Source organism: Pygocentrus nattereri, chromosome 16 (genome assembly GCF_015220715.1).
Source record: "Pygocentrus nattereri isolate fPygNat1 chromosome 16, fPygNat1.pri, whole genome shotgun sequence".
NCBI lineage: Eukaryota > Metazoa > Chordata > Actinopteri > Characiformes > Serrasalmidae > Pygocentrus > Pygocentrus nattereri.
Genome location: NC_051226.1, coordinates 3,120,134 through 3,143,888, shown reverse-complemented (window position 1 = coordinate 3,143,888; position 23,755 = coordinate 3,120,134). Strand labels below are relative to the sequence as shown.

The following is a 23,755-nucleotide window of genomic DNA, read 5'->3' as shown; positions in this document are numbered from 1 at the left end:
TGTAGATGTAAACTCAGAGACGACAGCTCATCTGCTGCTGCACAGTGTGTGTTGGTCATCCTCTAGTCTGGACTATTCTCAGTCCAGCAGCAACACTGAGGTGTTTAAAAACTCCAGCAGCACTGCTGTGTCTGATCCGCTCATACCAGCACAACACACACTAACACACCACCACCACCTCAGTGTTACTGCAGTGCTGAGAATGACCCACCACCCAAACAGTACCTGCTCTGTGAGGGTCCATGGGGGTCCTGACCTCTGAAGAACAGGGTAACAAAGTATCAGAGAAACAGATGGACTACAGTCTGTAACTGTAGAACTACAGGGTCAGTGGAGCTGATAAAATGGACAATGGGTGTAGAAACGAGGAGGTGGTCATGATGTTCTGCCTGACCGGTGTATGTCTGTTTTTCCTGTTTTCAGCAGTGAGAAACTTTTAGTGTTGTTTTTGTGTCACACATCAATTATCAATTACTATCTAACAGCCTCTCATTCAACGTTATTAATTTATGGCATTTTGTAGTATAAATAACTCACCGTGCGTTTTTTCCATAGTGACATCAGCTGACCATCAAAAGTGGTCCATAGCACATTGTGTCTACAATCATCAGGAAAAAGAAAATTAATATAATTATAATATTATAAAACGTTATGCTTCTGAACTCAGTTCCTCTTCAGTACACAGTCAAGCCTGATGGGCTTAAAAGGTTTTTGAAAGTATGTTTTTTATTTAGATTTACATAAAAGTACTACTATATATTTTAAACAGATGGTTCTTCAAGGCTTCTTTAGTAGAACCATGAGTTCTATATAGAACTATTTCATGCTGAACGGGTTCTTTGCATGGTGTAACGGTTCTTCGGATTGGCACATAACGTGTTGTATTTGGTTCTATATAGAATTATATACTCTTTGGTTTGAAAAGGGTTCTTCTACTGTGATAACGTCACTTTGAAACAAGAGGAAGAACCAAAAGTTCTAGATAGAATCATATACAACACAAGCCATCAGTATGAAGAACCATTTCACCATGCAAGAAACCAAGAACCCTTGAAGAACCTTTTTTAACCCCTTAAAATAACAGGCTTACTACATACTAAGGCTTATTATTCAGTAACTACAGGGACTTCAATGCAAACTGACTGAGCTATTCTTAGAGTATAGAAGTGTGTAATAAAACTTTATAGGGGTTAAGTGTGCATCTTGTTTTCTCATTAATCTCCTTGTTGCCTTTGTCTGATATGATATTGTCTTTTATAAATGATTAAACTGACTTCTTCACTAGACATTGACTGTTTCAGGAATGGCGCTTCAGAATAGTTGCTGTAAATGAAATGTCTCATTTTAGTTTAAGGACCCTTATTTCAATACAGTGTGACTTACATTACAAAACATCGCTATCACTTTACTTGACGACTACCTACATAGTCCTTCATGACACATTCATAAGCACTGAATAACTGATTTATATAGTAATACTTGAGTACTCAACAGCTTATATCAGTATGTGCAAGAGGGCATAAGACATTTTATGGAGTAAATGACTCCATAAATGACTGTATTTGACCCACATTTGGGCCTTTTAACTAAAGTGCCAGATATTTCATTTATAAGAAGGTTATGTAGCATCATTCCCAAGTACTGTAGTAGAGAACCACACGTTGGCCTCACTGTAGAGCTAAGTTCTAAGTTCTAAGGGCCATACTGTGCTGTTTTGTGTTGGTGCGGACTTGTAAGACCGGTTATGGGATCTTTTTCCATTTGCTGTGCTGCAAAAACTGCAACCAGGAAACTAATGAAGAAAACTACACACGAAAGTGGCTCAACAGAGCTTAAGTACCAAGCTTGTACTGCAGTAGATGGAGCCACAGCTCAAAACACCATAGAACAGGTTTGATTTTCATTTCTGTCAGACTTTAGAAAATACATTATCTTCTACACTTCCAGATGGAATCAACCCTGTGGTTTTTGGATCTGTAGGCCACTAAGGTAACTAGCATTAGCCTAGCTAAGAGGCTACAGACCCAAACACCACACAGAACAGGTATAATTTTGGCTTTCCGTCCCTCCAACACCAGCTGCAAGTTTGAGTCATAATCCAATAAACTTGCATCAGCAAGTTCTTGTGTTGTTTTGTGGTAAGCAGAGCTGGTAGCATGCTAGCTAAGCTAAGGCTAACCAGCTCTCTCCTAGTTAGCAGTACAGTTTAACGTTTAGCAGTTGTTGCTGGACATTTGACAATTTGATATCTACTAAATGATGGATATAAATTATTCACTGTTCTCGTTTACTTGAGCAAACTGAACTTATTTGGTTGTTTTTTTGGTTTTTGTCCAATATGCAGTGGCACAATACCGACATAAGCGTAGAACCACTCAGTGAAAAGCTACATCATTGCATCATCCCATGCTGAGCACAGTTTTTAAGCATTCTGTGTAGAACCATGTCTGTGGAAATGCCACTAGAACGGCTCTCTTTGTGCTCAGAACCGTTCCACATTTTTTTAAGTGTCACTTTGTCAGTATACAGTCATTTACTTCATGAGATTAGTGCCACCTTGTGAATAGGGACTACCAAGATGCTCATAAATACTCAAGTACTGCTTTTTAAACATCAATGCTTATGTGTATCTTACATTTATGGTATTTGGCAGATGTTCTTATCCAGAGCGACTTACAATTGAATCATTTTACACAGGTAGGCGAAGGTGGTGTTAGGAGTCTTGCCCAAGGACTCTTATTGGTAGAGTGTAGGGTGTTTGCCCAGGGATTGAACCCCAGTCTACAGAGTAGAAGGTAGAGATGTTACCCACTATACTACACCAACCACTGTAGTGTGTATATATGTGTGTATCTTGACGTCCCAGTGTTGGAATGCGTGTTAATAGGGGTGTAACAATACGTCATGACACGATACATCACGATGTAAAAATGTGACAATGTGCATCGCGGAGACAGACGATAACAAGTACTTTCTATTTACTGCAGTCGTATTTTTTAACAGAAAGAAACTTGTTAACTTTTGTATAAGAACAGTACACATTAATCAAACTGTTATTTTTCAGAAATAGAAAAAATGTTTTTAGAATGTTTTTACTTGGATATTTAATAAATGGTGTAGCTAAAATTGAATATTTTTAATATTTTAAAAGGTCTGTTCCAAGCAATTTCCTTTAACTGCAGGGGTCTGTACTGATTTGTTGAAAAACATATACAAGCAAATGGATAATTTTGCATTATTTACACTTCAGAAATAAATGAAGGAATGTCATTCATAATTTTTGTTCATTCAAAGTTTGTTTTAAAATATCGTAAGAAAGTCAAATTGTGAACTTAGTATCGTGAATCGAACTGAATCGTTACACCCCTGTCAACAAAAACTATATTATCATTTGGATTATTATAAAGGTAGAATTTTCTTTTCAAAGTGAAGAGACAGAATGATTAGTTACTTGCGGCCCTTCCACACATCCAGCCAGCTGGAGCAAGCTACGGCGCTCTCTCTGTGGTTGGTCTCCCAGGACTGGCTGCCCGATCCGCCTGAACCTGTAGATTGTTTCCTCCGGCTGACACGGATGGTGGCAGCTCTGCGGGAACAGGGGCAGCACAGAGAGTAAAAAAGAAGAAAACCTAGGACGTGACAGCACAGTGAGATAATGAGACTTCCCTGTGATCAGTTGTTTTAGGAACGCTCAACTGGAATCGGCATATTTTAGTTCCAGACGTGTGATCGTCAATCTACCAGCTCATTGCTTTGTGCCGCAGTTTTATGAGGTAAATAAGCTGAGATGCACTGTATCAGAATGCTGTAGCACAGTGGGCTGAAGAAGCATGGATAAGTAAACAGCAGGTGACAGTGAGCCTCATTTACCAGCCTAAACAAATATGTTTTTAATCTGGATTTAAAATCACCCGTTGAGCTTGCATTCCTAACATACTCTGGAATGCTGCTGAAGAGATTAGGAGCTCTTTAAGAAAACCAGAATAGTGCAATTCCTGAAGAAAATGCAGAGTGATTGTGCAGTTGCTATGATGTGTGGATTGTTTACTGGGTGTTTACTGGGTGTTTGTAGGGGGTGGCAACTGGTAGCTATGTGCTGTTGAAAATGAATGGGAGTCTATGAGAGGAATGAGGGATGAAAAACAGCACATAGAGGAGTGCAGGTCTGAGACAGTATATGCGAAATGGTGTCTTTCGGTCAAGCAGAAATTCAGTAGATGGATGTGCAGTTTTTATCCCATTCATTCCTATGGGAAAATTTTTTAACTAAGATTGTACGAAAACTGTACATCGGATCAAAAAGCTGTATACAAGCAAGCATCCCTGATAAGACCGAATATCTAGAACAGTCTCGAAAACTGCGGTACAAGTTAGCAGACAAAAATTACACTAAGAAAAATGTCATCTAGAAACGCACATTTCCAGAGGGAAAACGCAGAATGGTTGCACGGCTTAAAAGATTCCCACATCCAGCTAGGTTGCCAGCTGGTTGCTATGGTGTTGTTAGGTGGTTTCTAAATTAGCACAGATAGTTGCTAAGAAATTGCTAGGGGTTTGGTCTTGTATCCCAGGTGGTTGCTACAGTATCACAAGTAGTTGCTAAAGTGTTGCTAGGTGGTTGCCATGGTATCCAAAATGGTTGTTATGGCATGGCATTGCTGGGTTGTTGCTATGGTATCCCCAGTGGTTGCTAATGTGTTGCTAAACATTTCCTATGGTATCCCAGGTGGGTGCTAATGTGTTGCTAGGCGTTTGCTATGGTATCCCCTTAGCTGCTAAATTGTTGCTAGGCAGTTGCCATGCAGTATGAGCTGTTTTTTTTTTTTTTTAAGTCATTCATAAGGAGTTGCTAAGTGGTAGCTATGTGCTGTTGAAAATGAATGGGAGTCTAAGAGGGGAATGAGGGATGAAAAAACAACACATAGAGAAGTGCGGGTCAGTGTGGCTGTGGATTAGAGGTTGGGAACCTGCTGGAGAGAGTACAGTTTGGTGGCTGTCGGGTAAAAAAATAATTAGACTTGTGAAGTGGCAAAAATGAATGTGACTCTATGGGAGAAACGAGGGATGAGAAAAAATTACAACAAGATGAGTGCGGGTTAGAAGGACATTGGATTAGTGCTTGGTGCAATTTTTTACCCCATTCATTCCTATGGGGATAAAAATCTAATTGCAATTGTATGAAAACCACATGTTGGAGCGAACATCTGGAACGGTGTTGATATCTTGAAAACTGCAGGACGAGGTTGCAGACAAAAATAATACTGAATAGAAACACGCATTACCTGAGGGAAAACGCAGCTTAAATGGTTCCCACTTCCTGCTAGATTGCTAGGTGATTGCTATGGTATCCACAGTGGTTGCCAAGGCAATGCTAGGTGGTTGCTAAGGTAGCACAGGTGATTGCTATGGTGTTGCTAGGGGTTTGGTATTGTATCCCAGGCAGTGGTGGACAGTAACTAAGTAAATGTAATTTGTTAATGTACTTTAGTTTTTTCTGTATCTGTACTTTACTCAAGTTTTTCCATTTTGAGTGACTTTTTCCTTTCACTCCACTACATTTCAGAGTCTAATATCCGACTTTTTCCTCCTACATTTTGAGAAATCTGTCGTTCCTTTTGGTTTCTGTGTGTATAAAAACGTCACATCAAAACGAAAGAAGCGCAAAGCCAGAGCACCAATCAGGGCCCAGCGGTCACTTTGTTTAGAGCTGGTTTTGACCTGTTGGTCATACCGACCCAGTGCAGCACGCGGTTCAACGTCAACGCAGCAGCGTAAAACTTTGGGAGAGTCTGTTCAACATAAATGATGAACTAACCTAACTTTGTGTAAATAGAGCACAATATAGAAATATGTCCACATATGCAGTCGAGACTGACGCGGCTTTTTTCTGAATTTCTACAAACACCATTTCATTTTATAGTAAATGAGTTTGGGCTGGTTTATGTTTATGAACAGACGCCTACAGATCAACATAGTAAAGGAGCTCATCTGTGATCCTGAGTTTAAAGCCAGTTTTTATTCAACTTAAACTTGGAACTAAGTTGTAAATAAATCTGAAACTGAAACTTTGCTTGTGTGTAAAAAGTGATTTCAGAGCCACTCGGTTCTCCCTGATGGAAACTGTTTACCTTCAGTGTTTTGTGCTTCTGATCATTTTAATAGACGTCAGCGTCACTAATTAATGACGTTCTATTAAAAGACTGGTTTACCAAGAGAGACGCTGGAGGACTTTCACCTGAAATGAGTTCATGAAGCCAGTCTGGTTATAAAAATGATAACAGGACATTATCATATCCAATGTTTTTTGCGAAAAATTAGTAATAAAACTTCTAGTAATAATATGCTTATTTCAGCATGACGCGAATTATGAACACATCAAAGTACACCTGGGCCAATATATTTGACAAAGCTTATATCTCTCATTCCAACGTGCTCTACATAACCATGGAACGTTGTGGAGCGATGAGGAGGCGGACGCAAATGCTGAGAGATCATTAAGATCCAAATCCAAAATCAGGGTCAGAACAGTCCAAGGTCATAGAGCCAACACGGATGGAACGGGGAAAAACACATGACGAAACTGAACACAGGGTAAACAAACAAACAAACAATACCAAACACTACCGAACACTACCATCAGCACAAACAATACAAAGACCAACAAACATCTAGGAAAAACACAGGGCTTAAATACAACAAGGATAACGAGGGGAAACAGGACACAGGTGGAAAACACAGGAGGTAACAATCAGGGGCGCAGTCTGAAAACAAGGGGGCTGGACTGGGAAGATAAACGAAAGCACATTGACACGTAAACAAAAGCACATGGAAGACCAAAACACAAGCACATGGAAGACCAAAACACAAGCACATGGATAACTGGGAGGGGCTAATCATGACAAACCAATCACATTCATCCCCACCTGTTGGCTGGTAACCAATTACGCTCATTCTACCTGTAGGCAGCGTTGCCTTCAGAACCGTTTTGAGTAGCGATGTCGCACACAAGCTTAATGTGATCTCAGACTGACTGAGGAAGGCCAAAGCAAAGTCCACTTTTTTAAGATTTAAACTAAATTCCACTGTTAATATAGTTAATTGCTTGAATAACTACTCAGATAGTTACATTATTATGCAACTACTTAAAAGAGTGCAGAAAAACAACAATAATAAAAGTGGTCTGCAGTTCTCTTACCGTGGTTTCTTGGTTTTGGCAGGTTTGGTCTGTATGGTGTTGTGCACTGGGGCGTTGGGTACCGGAGAGACACTGAGAGAAATACAGCAGTCAGTCAGTCAACTTTACACAAGATTTTTAAAGGAATATGACAACATTTCAACCTACATTTTACGGCTTTTCTGCTGTGTCTGGAATGTACAGACAAGTACACAGACAATTGTTTCAACATGAATCTAGAAACGAACAGAAACCCTTCTGAATTTGTGCTCACTTATTATAATGGAAGTCAATGGGCAGATGCTGAATTCCATCAGTAAATACAGTATTTATGTGAAAGTCTTCAGTTAAAGATGTTTGTAAATGAATCTGTAAATTAGAGGAGGATGAGATTCTTCCTCATGTGTGAGTTTTGTCACAACCACTCTATCATTATGCCACAAATAAGCACACTTCCAGTTCCACCTTAAATGGCGCCGAAGTTCATTTGAGGCATCTGTGAAGGTGCCAGAATGTAACTGCTACTCTAAATAAAGGGGAACAAAAAACTTACAAGTAATAAGCAAATTCCAGCCTTGTAGGAACTCAGATGGTACAACCAGAGCCGGTTTATGAGGAGAATGGCCACTTCTTATTTCCCCCATTATATCAAAATGACTATGAAACAGCAGGGGGCGCCCATGAGCGAGTCCTTAATGAATGGGAGTGAATGTAGCTCAACAGCTCAAAATGAAAACTTAAAATATTTTCTAATTATTTATTTAATTTACATTATATAATAATAATAATAATAATAATAATAAAGTGCAATAATGGTGAAGCATTCTTTAAAAATAAAAATAGAAATTCTTCTTGCTGTTCTTAACATTAATAATAATTTTATTATTATGTTTAAATTATTAAATAATAGAAAGTAAATCTTTTTATTGTATTACTATAATAAAAATGATAAAATTATAATAGATAAATAATAGTAAAATATTCAAACTAAGAGTAGTCTTTTGTAATTTTACAAAATACAAAATGCCACCCAAAATCTGAATTTAAGGGTTATGAGTCATGTTATAAATACAATTTACAGATGATGCATCATAAAAACCGCCTACACGGTAAATCAAACCTAGTCTGTGGGTTTAAAGTGAGCTGAGCTGTAAACGGTAAAGAACCAGAATGTTTTTCACTGTTAGAGCTCGACCCACTTGTTCTGCTGTTGGTCGCTCAGCTGGAAGGGAAACTTTTCTGGTTGTGAAGATACTGGAGTTGGGGGACATTCATCACTCGAAGAATCTGAGTTCGACTCCTTCGTCCACACCGACAGAGCCAACATCTCTCCCTCTCCAGCCGCCGAGGTGAAGAGGGGCGGCGGCCTGAAGAACTTTACTTCAGCTCCAACAGGCACTGCGGAGTCTTCATGGCCGTCGTTCAGGCTGCTGTCGGCTTCTGCTGGGAAAAAAGAACAGCAGCATTTTTCTGTTTACCTGGAAGGCAACTGCGCTGAGCTTTTCCTTTCACTGTGTTATCAGATCAGGCCTGAATACAGAACATTCCCACAGCTATTCTCATGATAACATACCACAAATACTTCCAGCCTGCTGTCATTTCAGCACAGGCACATTCACTCAGGAGCTGCTACACCATAGCGGTTACACACTCTTAAAAAAGGCGGTTCTTCAAGGGTTCTTTATTAAAAATAGTTGTTTGCAAGGTGAATGAATTCTTCAGATTGTTGGCGAATGTGCTGTAGATGGTTCTATGTAACATTTTATTGATTTATCGTGGTACCGTGATAGGATGCCATGTGCGCAAGTCCAGTTGTGAAATTTCCTCACTATTAAATATTCCACAGTCAACTGTCAACAGTATTATAACAAAGTGGAAGCGATTGGGAACGACAGCAACTCGGCCAAGTAAAATGACAGAGCGTGGTCAGTGGATGCGCAGAGGTCTGCCAATCCGATGAACGAGTCTGGCTTTGGCGGTTGCCAGGAGACGGTGCTTGTCTGACTGCATTGTGCCGAGTGTAAAGTTTGGTGGAGGGGGGGATCATGGTGTGGGGTTGTTTTTCAGGAGTTGGGCTCGGCCCCTTAGTTCCAGTGAAAGGAACTCTTAAAGCTTCAGCACCAAGAGATTTTGGACAATTTCACGCTCCCAACTTTGTGGGAGCAGTTTGGGGACGGCCCCTTCCTGTTCCAACATGACTGAGCACCAGTGCACAAAGCAGGTCCATAAAGACATGAATGAGCCAGTTTGGTGTGGAAGAACTTGACTGGCCTGCACAGAGTCCTGACCTCAACCCCATAGAACACCTTTGGGCTGAATTAGAGTGGAGACTGTGAGCCAGGCCTTCTCGTCCAACATCAGTGTCTGACCTCACAAATGCACTTCTGGAAGAACGGTCAAAAATTCCCATAAACACACACCAAGCCTTGTGGAAAGCCTTCCCAGAAGAGTTGAAGCTGTTATAGCTGCAAAGGGTGGATCTTTTCATGGGACAACACTATAGAAATGAAGCCTGGGTATAACTTAAAGTATATCCAAGTATTATAAATATAGTATTCTTCAATTTCCCTCTGGGATCAATGAAGGATTCTGATTCTGAAGTAGTCAGTGTGCAGCTTGTATAGAGCCAGAATTCCTCTTTTAGTACTTTTACTTTATACTTAAGTACATTTGAAGGTAAATACTTTAGTACTTTTATTCAAAGGGAGGAACATTTACTTTTACTGGAGGAATATTTTACCCTGGGTGTCTCGACTTTAACTCAGGTACATGGTTTGTGTTTTTATTCCAGCTCTGATTACGAATTCTGAATTTTATGTCTTGTCCTCAGCACGATAATATTTAAAATCATATTATTTAATAATTTCTCATTGTATTGTATAAATATCTTCTAGGCTGCTATTTGTGCTGCGACATCAAAGGTCTGCTGGTGCACTGAGATAAATATGTAACTATAATATACATCATTCAGCCTTTCCATTAGTCCACGGCGTGACGTCACCACATTACACAAGACTGAAACTTTTCTGATTGTCTCATTTTCCATTGGACTGAGTCCAGAGCGGCCACATGACATCATGACCCATCGGCAGAGGAATTTGACCCGTTTGTCTTATGGCTTATAAACTAATCTTTTCCGTTTAGTTTACAGATCATAGCTGAATAGTATTACACACTGTTTTAAGCTGCGACCCTTTAGGACGCAGTGCATAATAACAGCCCATGCTGCACACGTCAGTCACGCCTGGAAAATCTGGAAAATCTTCATTCACAGGAACAGCGTGACATGCTGCTGCTGCTGAGCGTAAACTGAACACCTGTCATTACAGAAGCTGAAAATGTTGCGAACTTCCTCGTAACGTTAATATAGCCACTGCTTTTGTTGGCCCAGAACAATTGTGGCTGATCTGTGTCTAAACACCACGAGTGGTTTTTCAGCGTCTCTTGACATTCCCTGAGCTTTTATTAGAGGTTCAGGGCATGACATCTGCCTATAATTCCACTCCAGCAATTACAACCTCAGGCGAACAAATGACAAGACAATTCCTCCTTTTAATCGACACACTAAAACAACGAAGGCTCTTCAAGGGTTCTTTAGTACATTTACATTTATGGCATTTGGCTGACGCTCTTATCCAGAGCGACTTACAGTTTGATCATTTTACACAGGTAGGCCAAGGTGGTGTTAGGAGTCTTGCCCAAGGACCCTTATTGGTATAGTGTAGGGAGCTTGTCCAAGCAGGGGAATGAACCCCAGTCTACAGCGTAGAAGGTAAAGGTGTTAACCACTACACTAACCAACCACTATAGTAATTAGTAATGGCAATGGGCCTCATTCACTCACATCTTCCTAAGTTTGTTCTTGAGAAAGATCCCAAGAAAATAGTCATGATGTGTTGTTAAAGCGCAGAACTGTTCAGACCTCCGTGCTCTTCCCTCACAGAACATTTATTCAAGTGAGCTATTAGTGTTCGCCTTTGACACTAAAAATAAGTGGGCATGCTTTCATTGTACATTTACATATCAGAGATAAACTACAAAAAATTATACTTTGCTTATAAACCGGTCAGGCATAACATTCTGACCGCCTCCTTGTTTCTACACTCACTGTCCACTTTATCAGCTCCACTTACTGTATAGCTGCACTCTGTAGTTCTACAGTTACAGACTGTAGTCCATCTGTTTCTCTGATAATCTGTTACCCTGTTCTTCAGTGGTCAGGACCCCCATGGACCCTCACAGAGCAGGTACTATTTGGGCGGTGGATCATTGTCAGCACAGGATCACTGTCACTGCTGGAGTGGGAGTAGTCCACCAACCAAAAACATCCAACCAACAGTGTCCTGTGGGCAGCCTCCTGTGGGCAGCCTCCTGTGGGCAGCCTCCTGTGGGCAGCCTCCTGTGGCCAGCCTCCTGTGGCCAGCCTCCTGTGGCCAGCCTCCTGTGACCACTGATGAAGGACTAGAGGATGACCAACACAAACTGTACAGCAGCAGATGAGCTGTCGTCTCTGACTTTACATCTACAAGGTGGACCGACAAGGTAGGAGTGTCTAATAGAGTGGACAGTGAGTGGACGCAGTGTTTAAACACTCCAGCAGCACTGCTGTGTCTGATCCACTCATACCGGCACAGCACACACTAACACACCACCACCACGTCAGTATCACTGCAGTGCTGAGAATGACACCCCCCCCAAATAGTACCTGCTCTGTGAGGGTCCATGGGGGTCCTGACCACTGAAGAACAAGGTAACAGAGTATCAGAGAAACAGATGGACTACAGTCTGTAACTGTAGAACTACAGAGTGCAGCTACCTGTGGGAATAGATTTTTATCTAAATTTGACTCCTTTATTTTAATGCTGATATTTATGCTTATTATTAAAATTGCTATTAATCACTTTGATGCTGAATTTTATGTTATTTATACAAACACTAGCCTTAGTTGTGTTATTAATAGTGAATAAGTCTCATGACTTACCTTGACTGTTGACTTCAGGCTTCCTGCTGTTTATCTCTGATCCATCAAGTGAGACGTTACTACAGTGGCGGCAGTGAAAAGGTGCACGTTTCAGATACAGCAGAACAAAGACTTTTACAGATGATTAATAACTGCATTGTTAGGAAAAGTCATGATGATTTATTGTGCCGGATGTTAGCTCACCTGTCAATGGAGGACTTTCCCATGCCCTGCATGAACTTGGATCTGGGCTTTGGCACTGGGGCAGCCATGCCAGCGCAGGCGGTTGAGGGCATCTGCAGACACATGTCAGAAATGCTTAGGTCAACAGAGTTTCTTTAACACTGCAGGCCTATTATTCAGTTATTTAATAAGTAAGATTTGAAGTTTATAAGTTATTGTTACTAGCCATTATGAATTTTCAGTGTCTACTATGAATTACTGTTACTAGCCATTATGAATTTGTCTACTATGAATTATTGTTACTAGCCATTATGAATTTGTCTATTAATTATTGTTACTAGCCATTATGAAGTTTTCAGTGTCTACTATGAATTATTGTTACTAGCCATTATGAATTTGTCTACTATGAATTATTGTTACTAGCCATTATGAATTTGTCTATTAATTATTGTTACTAGCCATTATCAAGTTTTCAGTGTCTACTATGAATTATTGTTACTAGCCATTATGAATTTTTCAGTGTCTACTATGAATCATTGTTACTAGCCATTATGAATTTTCAGTGTCTACTATGAATTATTGTTACTAGCCATTATGAATTTTCAGTGTCTACTATGAATTACTGTTACTAGCCATTATGAATGTGTCTACTATGAATTATTGTTACTAGCCATTATGAATTTGTCTACTATGAATTATTGTTACTAGCCATTATGAATTTTCAGTGTCTACTATGAATTATTGTTACTAGCCATTATGAATGTGTCTACTATGAATTATTGTTACTAGCCATTATGAATTTGTCTACTATGAATTATTGTTACTAGCCATTATGAATTTTCAGTGTCTACTATGAATTATTGTTACTAGCCATTATGAATGTGTCTACTATGAATTACTGTTACTAGCCATTATGAAGTTTTCAGTGTCTACTATGAATTATTGTTACTAGCCATTATGAATTTGTCTACTATGAATTATTGTTACTAGCCATTATGAAATTTGTCTATGAATTATTGTAACTAGCCATTATGAAGTTTTCAGTGTCTACTATGAATTATTGTTACTAGCCATTATGAATTTTCAGTGTCTACTATGAATTACTGTTACTAGCCATTATGAATTTTCAGTGTCTACTATGAATTATTGTTACTAGCCATTATGAATTTGTCTACTATGAATTATTGTTACTAGCCATTATGAATTTGTCTATTAATTATTGTTACTAGCCATTATGAAGTTTTCAGTGTCTACTATGAATTATTGTTACTAGCCATTATGAAATTTGTCTATGAATTATTGTTACTAGCCATTATGAATTTTCAGTGTCTACTATGAATTATTGTTACTAGCCATTATGAATGTGTCTACTATGAATTATTGTTACTAGCCATTATTAATTTGTCTATTAATTATTACTAGCCATTATGAAGTTTTCAGTGTCTACTATTAATTATTGTTACTAGCCATTATGAATTTGTCTATTAATTATTGTTACTAGCCATTATGAAATTTGTCTACTATGAATTATTGTTACTAGCCATTATGAAGTTCAGTGTCTACTATGAATTATTGTTACTAGGCATTATGAAATTTGTCTACTATGAATTATTGTTACTAGGCATTATGAAGTTTCAGTGTCTACTATGAATTATTGTTACTAGGCATTATGAATTTTCAGTGTCTACTATGAATTACTGTTACTAGCCATTATGAATTTTTCAGTGTCTACTATGAATTAATGTTACTAGCCATTATGAATTTTCAGTGTCTACTATGAATTATTGTTACTAGGCATTATGAATTTTTCCGTGTCTACTATGAATTATTGTTACTAGGCATTATGAATTTTTCAGTGTCTACTATGAATTATTGTTACTAGCCATTATGAATTTTTCAGTGTCTACTATGAATTACTGTTACTAGCCATTATGAATTTTCAGTGTCTACTATGAATTATTGTTACTAGCCATTATGAATTTTTCAGTGTCTACTATGAATTACTGTTACTAGCCATTATGAATTTTCAGTGTCTACTATGAATTATTGTTACTAGCCATTATGAATTTTCAGTGTCTACTATTAATTATTGTTACTAGCCATTATGAATTTTTCAGTGTCTGCTATGAATTACTGTTACTAGCCATTATGAATTTTCAGTGTCTGCTATGAATTATTGTTACTAGCCATTATGAATTTTCAGTGTCTGCTATGAATTATTGTTACTAGCCATTATGAATTTTCAGTGTCTGCTATGAATTATTGTTACTAGCCATTATGAATTTTCAGTGTCTACTATGAATTATTGTTACTAGCCATTATGAATTTTCAGTGTCTACTATGAATTACTGTTACTAGCCATTATGAATTTTCAGTGTCTACTGTGAATTATTGTTACTAGCCATTATGAATTTTTCAGTGTCTACTATTAATTATTGTTACTAGCCATTATGAATTTTTCAGTGTCTACTATGAATTATTGTTACTAGCCATTATGAATTTCAGTGTCTACTATGAATTATTGTTACTAGCCATTATGAATTTTCAGTGTCTACTATGAATTACTGTTACTAGCCATTATGAATTTTTCAGTGTCTACTATGAATTATTGTTACTAGCCATTATGAATTTTTCAGTGTCTACTATGAATTATTGTTACTAGCCATTATGAATTTTTCAGTGTCTACTATGAATTACTGTTACTAGCCATTATGAATTTTCAGTGTCTGCTATGAATTATTGTTACTAGCCATTATGAATTTTCAGTGTCTACTATGAATTACTGTTACTAGCCATTATGAATGTGTCTACTTTGAATTATTGTTATTAACCTGTATGAATTTTTCTGTGTCTACTATAAATTTTCTATTAACCGGTGTGAATTTAACAACCCTGAACGGTGCAGTAACTTCTATGAACCTAAAGTTCAGTATTTCTGAGGTTGGAAAGTTTAAAGGCTTAATATTTTCTCCAAATCCACCGTTCATTCCACCTTTTGAACCCCAGCAGCTGAACTGCAGAGCATAAACAGGGCAGGGGAGACTCACCCGGAGCTTTAATGACAATGTAAACACGACGCGGAGGCATTAAACGAGCTTTCAACGGTCTGAGCGCTCCTTAGAGCTCGCTGGGCAAAGGTGAGCAGACTAGCCTTGACAGCCTCTACACAGAGGCAGAGCAGAGAGGATCTGAGGATCTGAGGATCTGACTAACGAGGCGAAAACTGGCTTCTCATTCCAGCTTTCCGTTCCACCTTAAATGGTGGCGCCAGAACGGATCAGCTGCACCATTTAAGGTGGAACGGAAAATTCGACAATGGAGCTGAAGACTTTAAGTTTCTGAGTGAAAACGACAGAAAACAAAAGGCTAAAACTCTAAAGTGAGAGGCGCGAGTGGCCGCGAGGCGCTTCAGGAGCTGAAGCAGCTGAATTTAAACCCCACAAACCGCAGCCAGGAGCTCAAAGTGAGGGAGACATTTCAGGGTTTAAACCGAGCAGAAGCCTCTTGTTGCCGCCTCTTGTTGCCGCCAGCTTCGTGGCCCAGCAGCGTTAAAGTGAAGTTAACCTGGTTAGTTTGAGATTTAAGCCATGAAAACAGAAGTTTTGAGTCTGTCTGAGTGAGAAACGCGAGCGGGAGTGGAGGAGCAGGTGGGGTCTTACCTGAGGAGGAGGAATGGAGTGAGAGCTGAGCCTCCCGGAGTCTGAGCGGAGATCAGCTCGCTCCTGGCTGGCTCCTCCAGTCGGACCCGTTTTTCTGCTCTCGGGTCTCGGAGTCACTGACAGATCTCACATTTTACACAGATACAGGAAGAGAGAATAAAGAAAGTCAAAAAGAAAGAGCTACTCCGCCTGCGCACCGGCGCGCCCTCACTGCCAGGCCTCCAGGGGGCGCCACTGAGGCCAACCAATGAATCCCTGCACTTCCCAGGTGAGTTAATCAATCGCTCAGCGCCAATGATCAGGTCTTAGTCCAGCGACTGAGGCGTAATCGGAGAGACTCAGAGGGGTTTGGTGTGGAATGGTTTACAGTGGTGGTGATGGGAACCAGACGTCCTCTTGACTACAACACAGATATGGACACTTTAATTACCACCCAGAACCACCAGAGAACCCACACGAGTCTTCTGAGCTCTATATGGGAGGATTACGATGGAAAATAGTCATAAATCTGAAAAAAAAAGCTTTTCTTTGGGGACTATTTTACCTTCATGTATCCCTCCACCATGAAATACATTGATTAAAATACCTTTTAGACCAAAACCTTATTTAAAGACTGTGATAAAACAGCGTCTCAGTCATCAGGCAGTGGATTCAGAACCAGTTCATGGAGGAACTTTCTGTCAGGAGCTTTTAGAGGGGGACGTCTGGTTCCCATCACCACCACTGTGAACAGCTCTGACCCGGTAAGATTATCTAGAACACAGCGTTTCACACCAAACCGCTCTGAACCGCTCTGTTTACATCCTAACCAGTTAATTACGCAGAAATTTAGGATAATTGGTGGAGTTTCCCCTTTCAGTCACATTTCATGGATATGAAGAAGAGCAAATTTGCTCAATTCTGAAGTTTCGTTTGTAGAAATCTGGTTCTAACGTTCAGTTCCGCTGTTATTTGTAGACGTTTTACGTCCATAAGAATGAATGACTTTTCCAAGTTGGCGTAAACATTAGAAACCTGTGTAAATTCATTTATAATGTGAATTGTTTCATGTAAAAAAATGCAGATCTTACATGTAAGAAATAAAGTTAGTCTTAGTGACATTTCATTTATAACAGCAACACTTGGGGTGGTGGGTCATTCTCAGCACTGCAGTGACACTGACGTGGTGCTGGTCTGAGTGGATCAGACACAGCAGCGCTGCTGGAGTTTTTAAACACCTCATTGTCGCTGCTGGACTGAGAATAGTCCACCAACCAAAAATATCCAGCCAACAGCGTCCTGTGGGCAGTGTCCTGTGGCCAGCCTCCTGTGACCACTGATGAAGGACGAGAGGATGACCAACACAAACTGTGCAGCAGCAGATGAGCTGTCGTCTCTGACTTTACATCTACAAGGTGGACCGACGAGGTAGGAGTGTCTAATAGAGTGGACAGTGAGTGGACACAGTGTTTAAAAACTCCAGCAGCACTGCTGTGTCTGATCCACTCATACCGGCACAGCACACACTAACACACCACCACCACGTCAGTGTTACTGCAGTGCTGAGAATGATCCACCACCCAAATAGTACCTGCTCTGTGAGGGTCCATGGGGGTCCTGACCACTGAAGAACAGGGTAACAGAGTGTCAGAGAAACAGATGGACTACAGTCTGTAACTGTAGAACTACAGAGTGCAGCTATACAGTAAGTGGAGCTGATAAAGTGGACAGTGAGCGTAGAAACAAGGAGGTGGTCGTGATGTTCTGCTTGATCGGTGTATAGCACTGTATAGTATAGCACTGTATAGTATAGTACTGTATAGTACATATGGTACAGTATTGTTCTCAGCACAGCAGTGACACTATCAATCTAAACTGTAAAAACAGTACAACTCTATTATTAGTACATTCACTGTAGTACTGTATAGTGTAAAGTACTGTAAAGCATAGTGCAGTATGTGTGGCATGTATAGTGGCATTCTACAGTACACTATTGTTACTGTACAGTACAGTATAATACACTATAGTGTAGTAGAGTATAGTATAGTTCTCTGCATAGCAATAAAACTACCAAACTAAATAGTCTGTCAAAAAAGTACACCACTATTAGTAGTATATTTCTTTATTTTAATACAGTATAGTATAATATTGTATGTACAATAAGCCATAGCATAATACAGTATGCATAGTGCAGTGTTGTACCATATAGTATATATTGTACAGTGTAGCACAGTATTTATAATACAGCATAGTTCAGTACAGTATAGTATGCATAATACAGTATAGTATAATATGGTGCAGTGTATGATTTTGGATGGAGGTGGCATATACTGGCACGTCTGTGTATTTCTGCCCTCTAGTGGTCTGAATCTGCTATCACCACAACCTGTTCCATCACTAACTTTCCTTTTCCTGGTTCAGAAAGACGAAGACTGCAGGAAAATTACACCTCCACCCATTCAGCTACAGCAGTTTAGCTCCACCCATTCAGCCTACAGCAGTTTAGCCCCACCCATTCAGCTACAGCAGTTTAGCCCCACCATTCAGCCTACATCAGTTTAGCCCCACCCATTCGGCCTACAGTAGTTTAGCTCCGCCCATTCAGCCTACATCAGTTTAGCTCCATCATTCAGCCTACATCAGTTTAGCCCCGCCCATTCAGCCTACAGCAAGGTAGCCCCGCCCATTCAGCCTACAGCAAGGTAGCCCCGCCCATTCAGCCTTTTTGGTACATAAAACCACACTAACTTTTAATAAATCAAACGGTTATGCAGTATATGGGCTCTTAAAGTAACCGATTTCACCCTTTAGAAACGCTGTCCAGATACTTTTGGACAGATGGTGTACTTAGAAATGACCAGTCAGAAAATATAAATGTAACAATTTTTATTATTTTTTTCAAATTTTTTCTTTGAACATTAAAATCAATTTTACCAGTTCGAATAACTACTGCATGTAAATTCCTGCTAAAATGTGCTTTTATTTTATAACACAAGTATTTTCACTCATGTATTTTTTTATTACTACATTTTAATTATATTTTAGTGCAAACACTTTAAAGCTTCTTAGATCCTGGACTTTCACTTTGAACAAAGTGATATTACACTAGTAAAATGAGCTGTTTGTATGCTTTACTGCAGTGAGGGCTGTGCTTCTTCTTTCACTTCTCTGTTATTTACACCTAGAACATTTACAAAATACAACACATTTAACATCTTAACCAGCAAAACTCTGGAAATTAACATGAATTTAAACGTGACACACAATCAGATCACCTCAAAAGTTAGCAATCACCGTTTACAACCATGTTTACAACCATGCCTGGATGCAAATAAACGTGTTTTATCATATTTTAGAATATCCAGGGGGAAAAAATGCAGGAATATTTAGTCCCATATTTTGTCTCAAGTACAAATTATAACTACGTACAATATACATCCATTTAAGGACATCTTATTCCATATTTATTAGTAATTATTCTGTCACCACAAACCGCATACTACCACTAATAATAATAACACTTATTATTAAATGTTTGTGCTTAATTAAATCAAGTGCAATGACATAGCAGTCGAATTATAGGGGACTTTTATTTTGAAGACATTGGCATTCCCGCTAAACACAGGTAAAGTTACTGCGAGTGAAGTGTTGAGCTGGTAAATCTGCATTCAGATTAGTTTCATAATTCCATGTATTTCCTGATTCTGGAGCGCCGTCTGTTCCACTGTGTCCTGGATTAATCCAGGCAGATGTATCTAACCATCACTGTGGATAAATTAGTTATATTTATAATCATTTTTTATATTAGTATATTCTTATTTGATTTCATATCATTTAATTTAATAATTTAAATAATATATCATTTAATAACGACTCTTAGTCAAAAAAGATGCACTGTGTGAAGAATAAAACATCTAAAGATAAATGTTGGTGTCCAGTTTAAATGAGTCTACAAGTTACAGCTAATTACCAGACATGACTAACGCGTGACTCCAGTCGTCTGGACGGTAGTGCCTATGCTGTTGTTGGTGTTTGTGCTGAGTGAAGGAAATGAAGGTGATTCATGGAGACTCTTAGAGTGCAGCTGGTTTTCCGTCTTCGTGTTCTCCTGGAGTCTGTTCCTCTGCCTCAAACGCCACCATCTCATTCTGTACCTGCTTCTTAAAACGCTGAGATTTATTTCCCCTGCAGACAAAAAAAATACAATAATCAACAATACGTTTCAACAAAGAGGCCAGAAGTACAAGGTGGGTGTTTCCAATAAAGTGGCCAGAAGTACAAGGTAGGTGTTTCCAATAAAGTGGCCAGAAGTACAAGGTAGGTGTTTCCAATAAAGTGGCCAGATACTATTTTTATTAACAGTGGCCCTAAAACGCAGTCGTAAGATACAGCAATACAAGACATAATGAAGGTCTGTGAATTTAGACTTTGCCTTCAGCATGGCGGTGGTAGTATGAGGGGAGGCTGACTGAGGGACCAGGAGAACTCTGAGAACTCAAAGTTGGAGTTAAAGTGGAGTCCCTCCCCCAAATTTCAGTTATAACACCACCACAGCATGAACCGAACTTTGTGCATCATTACTAGTCGGGAAGGGGTGAAGACGAGTGATGTTACGTAAGTGAACGAATGCAGTCTCAGCAAGAGACTTAATATGTAGATAAAACGTTTAGTGACACCTTGAGTAAAACATCAAGATTCCTGGCAACAGGTGCAGGCGAACACATCTATACATGTATTTATCAGATATATTTTTGCAATTTATTAAGACCTTCACACACAATGTATTTCAAATAAACAAGATATCAGATCATAACTGCATTTTCACAGAGAATCAATTCCTACAACTCTGGCTTTTGTCATGTTAAAGGTTAATATGATCATATTTAAAATGAAGATACTGGAACCCAAATTCAGTTCTAAAGGCATCAGACAGTGAAGTGTCTTACAGGATTTAGGTTTTCATACATTTTCAAATATGGCAACATATTCAGAAATGCATTTGAGTGTTTGGAATGTAGCATCGCAGTGCATTTGAAATGTATTTCAAATACATAAAAATACATGTCCATATATTTTTCTTCCATATGGGAGCATCAATCAAGCCCAGCATCAACACTAAGAGAAAACGTTCATTTGTAATTGTAGGTTTTTATATCTATTTAGGCCTCGTCTGTGGGCCTAAACTCGTTTTTACCCAAATAAAGTCGGCCTGGTGCTGAGGACAGTGAGTGTCTGGTCGTGATGGGGTCGTTGACGGACCCCATCTTGCTTCTAAAAGAGTTGGAGTGCTTTCGAGGTGTTTGTGAGGACTCGTTTCTGCTCACCATTTCTCCTCCACATCCTCTATGGTGTCGGGTAAAGGGACGCTGAGTGTTTCTGGAAGGAGGAAGGCAGTGATTCCAGCCACTACTGCAGACCCCCCATAAACTATACTGGGTAAAGCAGGTAACACTTCATCCAGGATGAGAACAGCTGGGGCAGCCATGGAGCCCACCCGGGCCATGGTGGAGACAAAGCCCATCCCAGTCTGCCTGCACACACACCAGTTATTTAATTAGAATGTCCTTTTACGTTTGGACACATTTCACCAGGGGAAGACTGACCTGATGACCGTGGGGTAGAGCTCTCCGGTGTACAGGTAAACACAGGTAAAGGAAGCGGAGGTGAAACCCTTTCCCAGCACAGCCAGTGTCGTCCTCACGATCTGCATTTCTGTGTGAAGAAGCAACATCAGAGAAATCAATGATGACTTCAGTCCATATAGCTTGTAATGTTTGAGTATCTATCTCTCTCTGTCTGTGTGTCTGTCTGTCTATCTATCAACCAGTCTGTCTGTCTATCAATCAGTCTGTCTGTCAATCTATCTATCTATCTATCTATCTATCTATCTATCTATCTATCTATCTATCTATCTATCTATCTATCTATCTGTGTCCGTCTGTCTATCTATCAATCTATCTATCTCTGTCTGTGTCTATATATCTATCTATCAATCAGTCTGTCTGTCTATCAATCTGTCTGTCTGTATGTCTGTATATCTGTGTGTGTCTGTCTATGTGTGTCTGTCTGTCTACCAATCAGTCTATCTGTCTGTCGGTCGGTCTGTCGGTCTATCTCGGTCTGTGTCTGTATCTGTCTCTCTGTCTTGTCTGTGTCTGTGTATCTATCTGTCTGTCTGTGTATATATCTGTCTGTCTGTCTGTCTCTGTGTGTCTGTCTGTGTATCTATCTGTCTGTCTGTGTCTGTCTGTCTGTGTATCTATCTGTCTGTGTCTATCTGTGTCCGTGTCTGTGTGTCTGTCTGTGTCTGTATCCATCTGTCTATGTCTGACTGTCTGTGTATCTATCCATCTATGTCTGTCTGTGCATCTCTCTGTCTGTGTATCTATCTGTCTGTGTCTCTATCTGTCTGTCTGTCTGTGTAAATATCTGTCTGTCTGTGTCTGTCTGTGTATCTATCTGTCTGTCTGTCTGTCTGTGTATCTATCTGTCTGTCTGTCTGTCTGTGTATCTATCTATCTGTCTGTCTGTCTGTGTGTCTGTCTGTCTGTCTGTCTGTGTATCTATCTGTCTGTCTGTCTGTCTGTCTGTGTATCTATCTATCTGTATGTCTGTCTGTCTGTCTGTCTGTCTATCTATCTATCTATCTATCTATCTATCTATCTATCTATCTATCTATCTATCTGTCTGTCTGTCTGTGTATCTGTCTGTCTGTCTGTGTATATATCTGTCTGTGTGTCTGTCTGTGTGTCTGTCTGTGTGTCTCTCCCTCTCTCCCTCTCTCCATCTCCGTTCTCGGAGTCCAAATCTAAAGAAACTCGTCAAATTGATGAAATCAATAAATCATGTGACCAAAAGGTGAGTTTTTACTACTTATATATCATTGATCGTTCTGTCTTTTGGCTACATTAGACCACTGGTCTTCAATAAAAAAACTTCAAATAGAATTTTTGAACAGTGATTTTCTGGTCTTTGTTAAGGTTGGGTGGTATAATGGTGTAAAGGTTCCCAATGATGTGTCAAAATTCTCACTTTTTAAAATTACGGCTGTCAAAATTCTATTCTATGCTTAAAATAGGGTTATTTAGTAAAGCAAATGGTTGTGTTCTTCAGATTGATGAAAAATGTGTAATATGAATGAATGTGCTATAGACAGTTCTATATATAGAACCTTTCTGAACAGGGTTCTATATAGTACTCCAAAGCGTTCTTCTATTGTGACAAGCTAGACGCCGTAACAGTGCAAGAGCTGAGTGCTATATAGAACCATCTACAGAAGATCCCTTTCATGATGCGAAGAACCCTTTAACCATGCAAAGGGTTCTTTGAGTGTTCATGGTTCTATATAAAATCATTGAAGCGCCACAAACACATTCCACTCATTTATATTACAGAGGAATCACTGGTTGGTGTTGTGCGAGATCACCAGTAGGTGGAGCTGATAAAAAGAGGGGAAAATCAGAGGCAGGAAAACTTAGATAAATCAAAGATCCACTCACCACAGAACACGCTCAAATTCGTCAGGTAAATATGAAATATTCAGAGATGATTTTTCACATCAAGACTATAAATGTTAACCAACAACAACTCAACACGTTTCTTGGAATTTCTTGGTCTGGTTTGATAAGATTTCCAGTCTCAACAGATCAGCTCCTTCACATGGCTCTTCCAGAGATAAACAATCACAACTGCCAACGAATGCCAGTCGCTCCTGGAGCTTCAGTTCCATCTTCTCGCCAGCATCACCAGAGCGATTATTAAGTTCCAGTGGTTGACAGCTGGGCTCATCACCCAGAATGT

General features: G+C 39.5%; 2 protein-coding genes across 4 annotated transcripts in view; both read right to left on the bottom strand.

Annotated features, from left to right (window-relative positions):
* The window catches only part of LOC108440613 (arf-GAP with Rho-GAP domain, ANK repeat and PH domain-containing protein 1), a 41,383-nt gene extending 25,149 nt beyond the window's left edge, over window positions 1–16,234 (bottom strand). The window contains exons 1-7 of one of the 2 annotated variants that reach the window (XM_017719566.2): window positions 15,977–16,234; window positions 12,339–12,430; window positions 12,156–12,214; window positions 8,374–8,617; window positions 7,196–7,267; window positions 3,452–3,586; window positions 538–598 (exon numbers count right to left, since the gene is read on the bottom strand). In XM_017719566.2, the coding sequence (XP_017575055.1) occupies window positions 538–598; window positions 3,452–3,586; window positions 7,196–7,267; window positions 8,374–8,617; window positions 12,156–12,214; window positions 12,339–12,430 (663 nt within the window). In that variant the 5' untranslated portion in view covers window positions 15,977–16,234. The remainder of the gene's footprint in view (window positions 1–537; window positions 599–3,451; window positions 3,587–7,195; window positions 7,268–8,373; window positions 8,618–12,155; window positions 12,215–12,338; window positions 12,431–15,976) is intronic. The other variant, XM_017719567.2, reaches the window with a different exon arrangement.
* A 2,592-nt stretch (window positions 16,235–18,826) lies between these two features.
* The window catches only part of oatx (organic anion transporter X), a 35,513-nt gene continuing 30,584 nt past the window's right edge, over window positions 18,827–23,755 (bottom strand). The window contains exons 8-10 of one of the 2 annotated variants that reach the window (XR_005131655.1): window positions 21,559–21,667; window positions 21,280–21,482; window positions 18,827–20,140 (exon numbers count right to left, since the gene is read on the bottom strand). Coding sequence is in view for 1 of the 2 variants with exons in the window: in XM_017719565.2 (XP_017575054.1) it covers window positions 20,029–20,140; window positions 21,280–21,486; window positions 21,559–21,667 (428 nt within the window). In the remaining variant the exon portion in view is untranslated. Of the gene's footprint in view, window positions 20,141–21,279; window positions 21,487–21,558; window positions 21,668–23,755 lie in introns of both variants that reach the window. The other variant, XM_017719565.2, reaches the window with a different exon arrangement.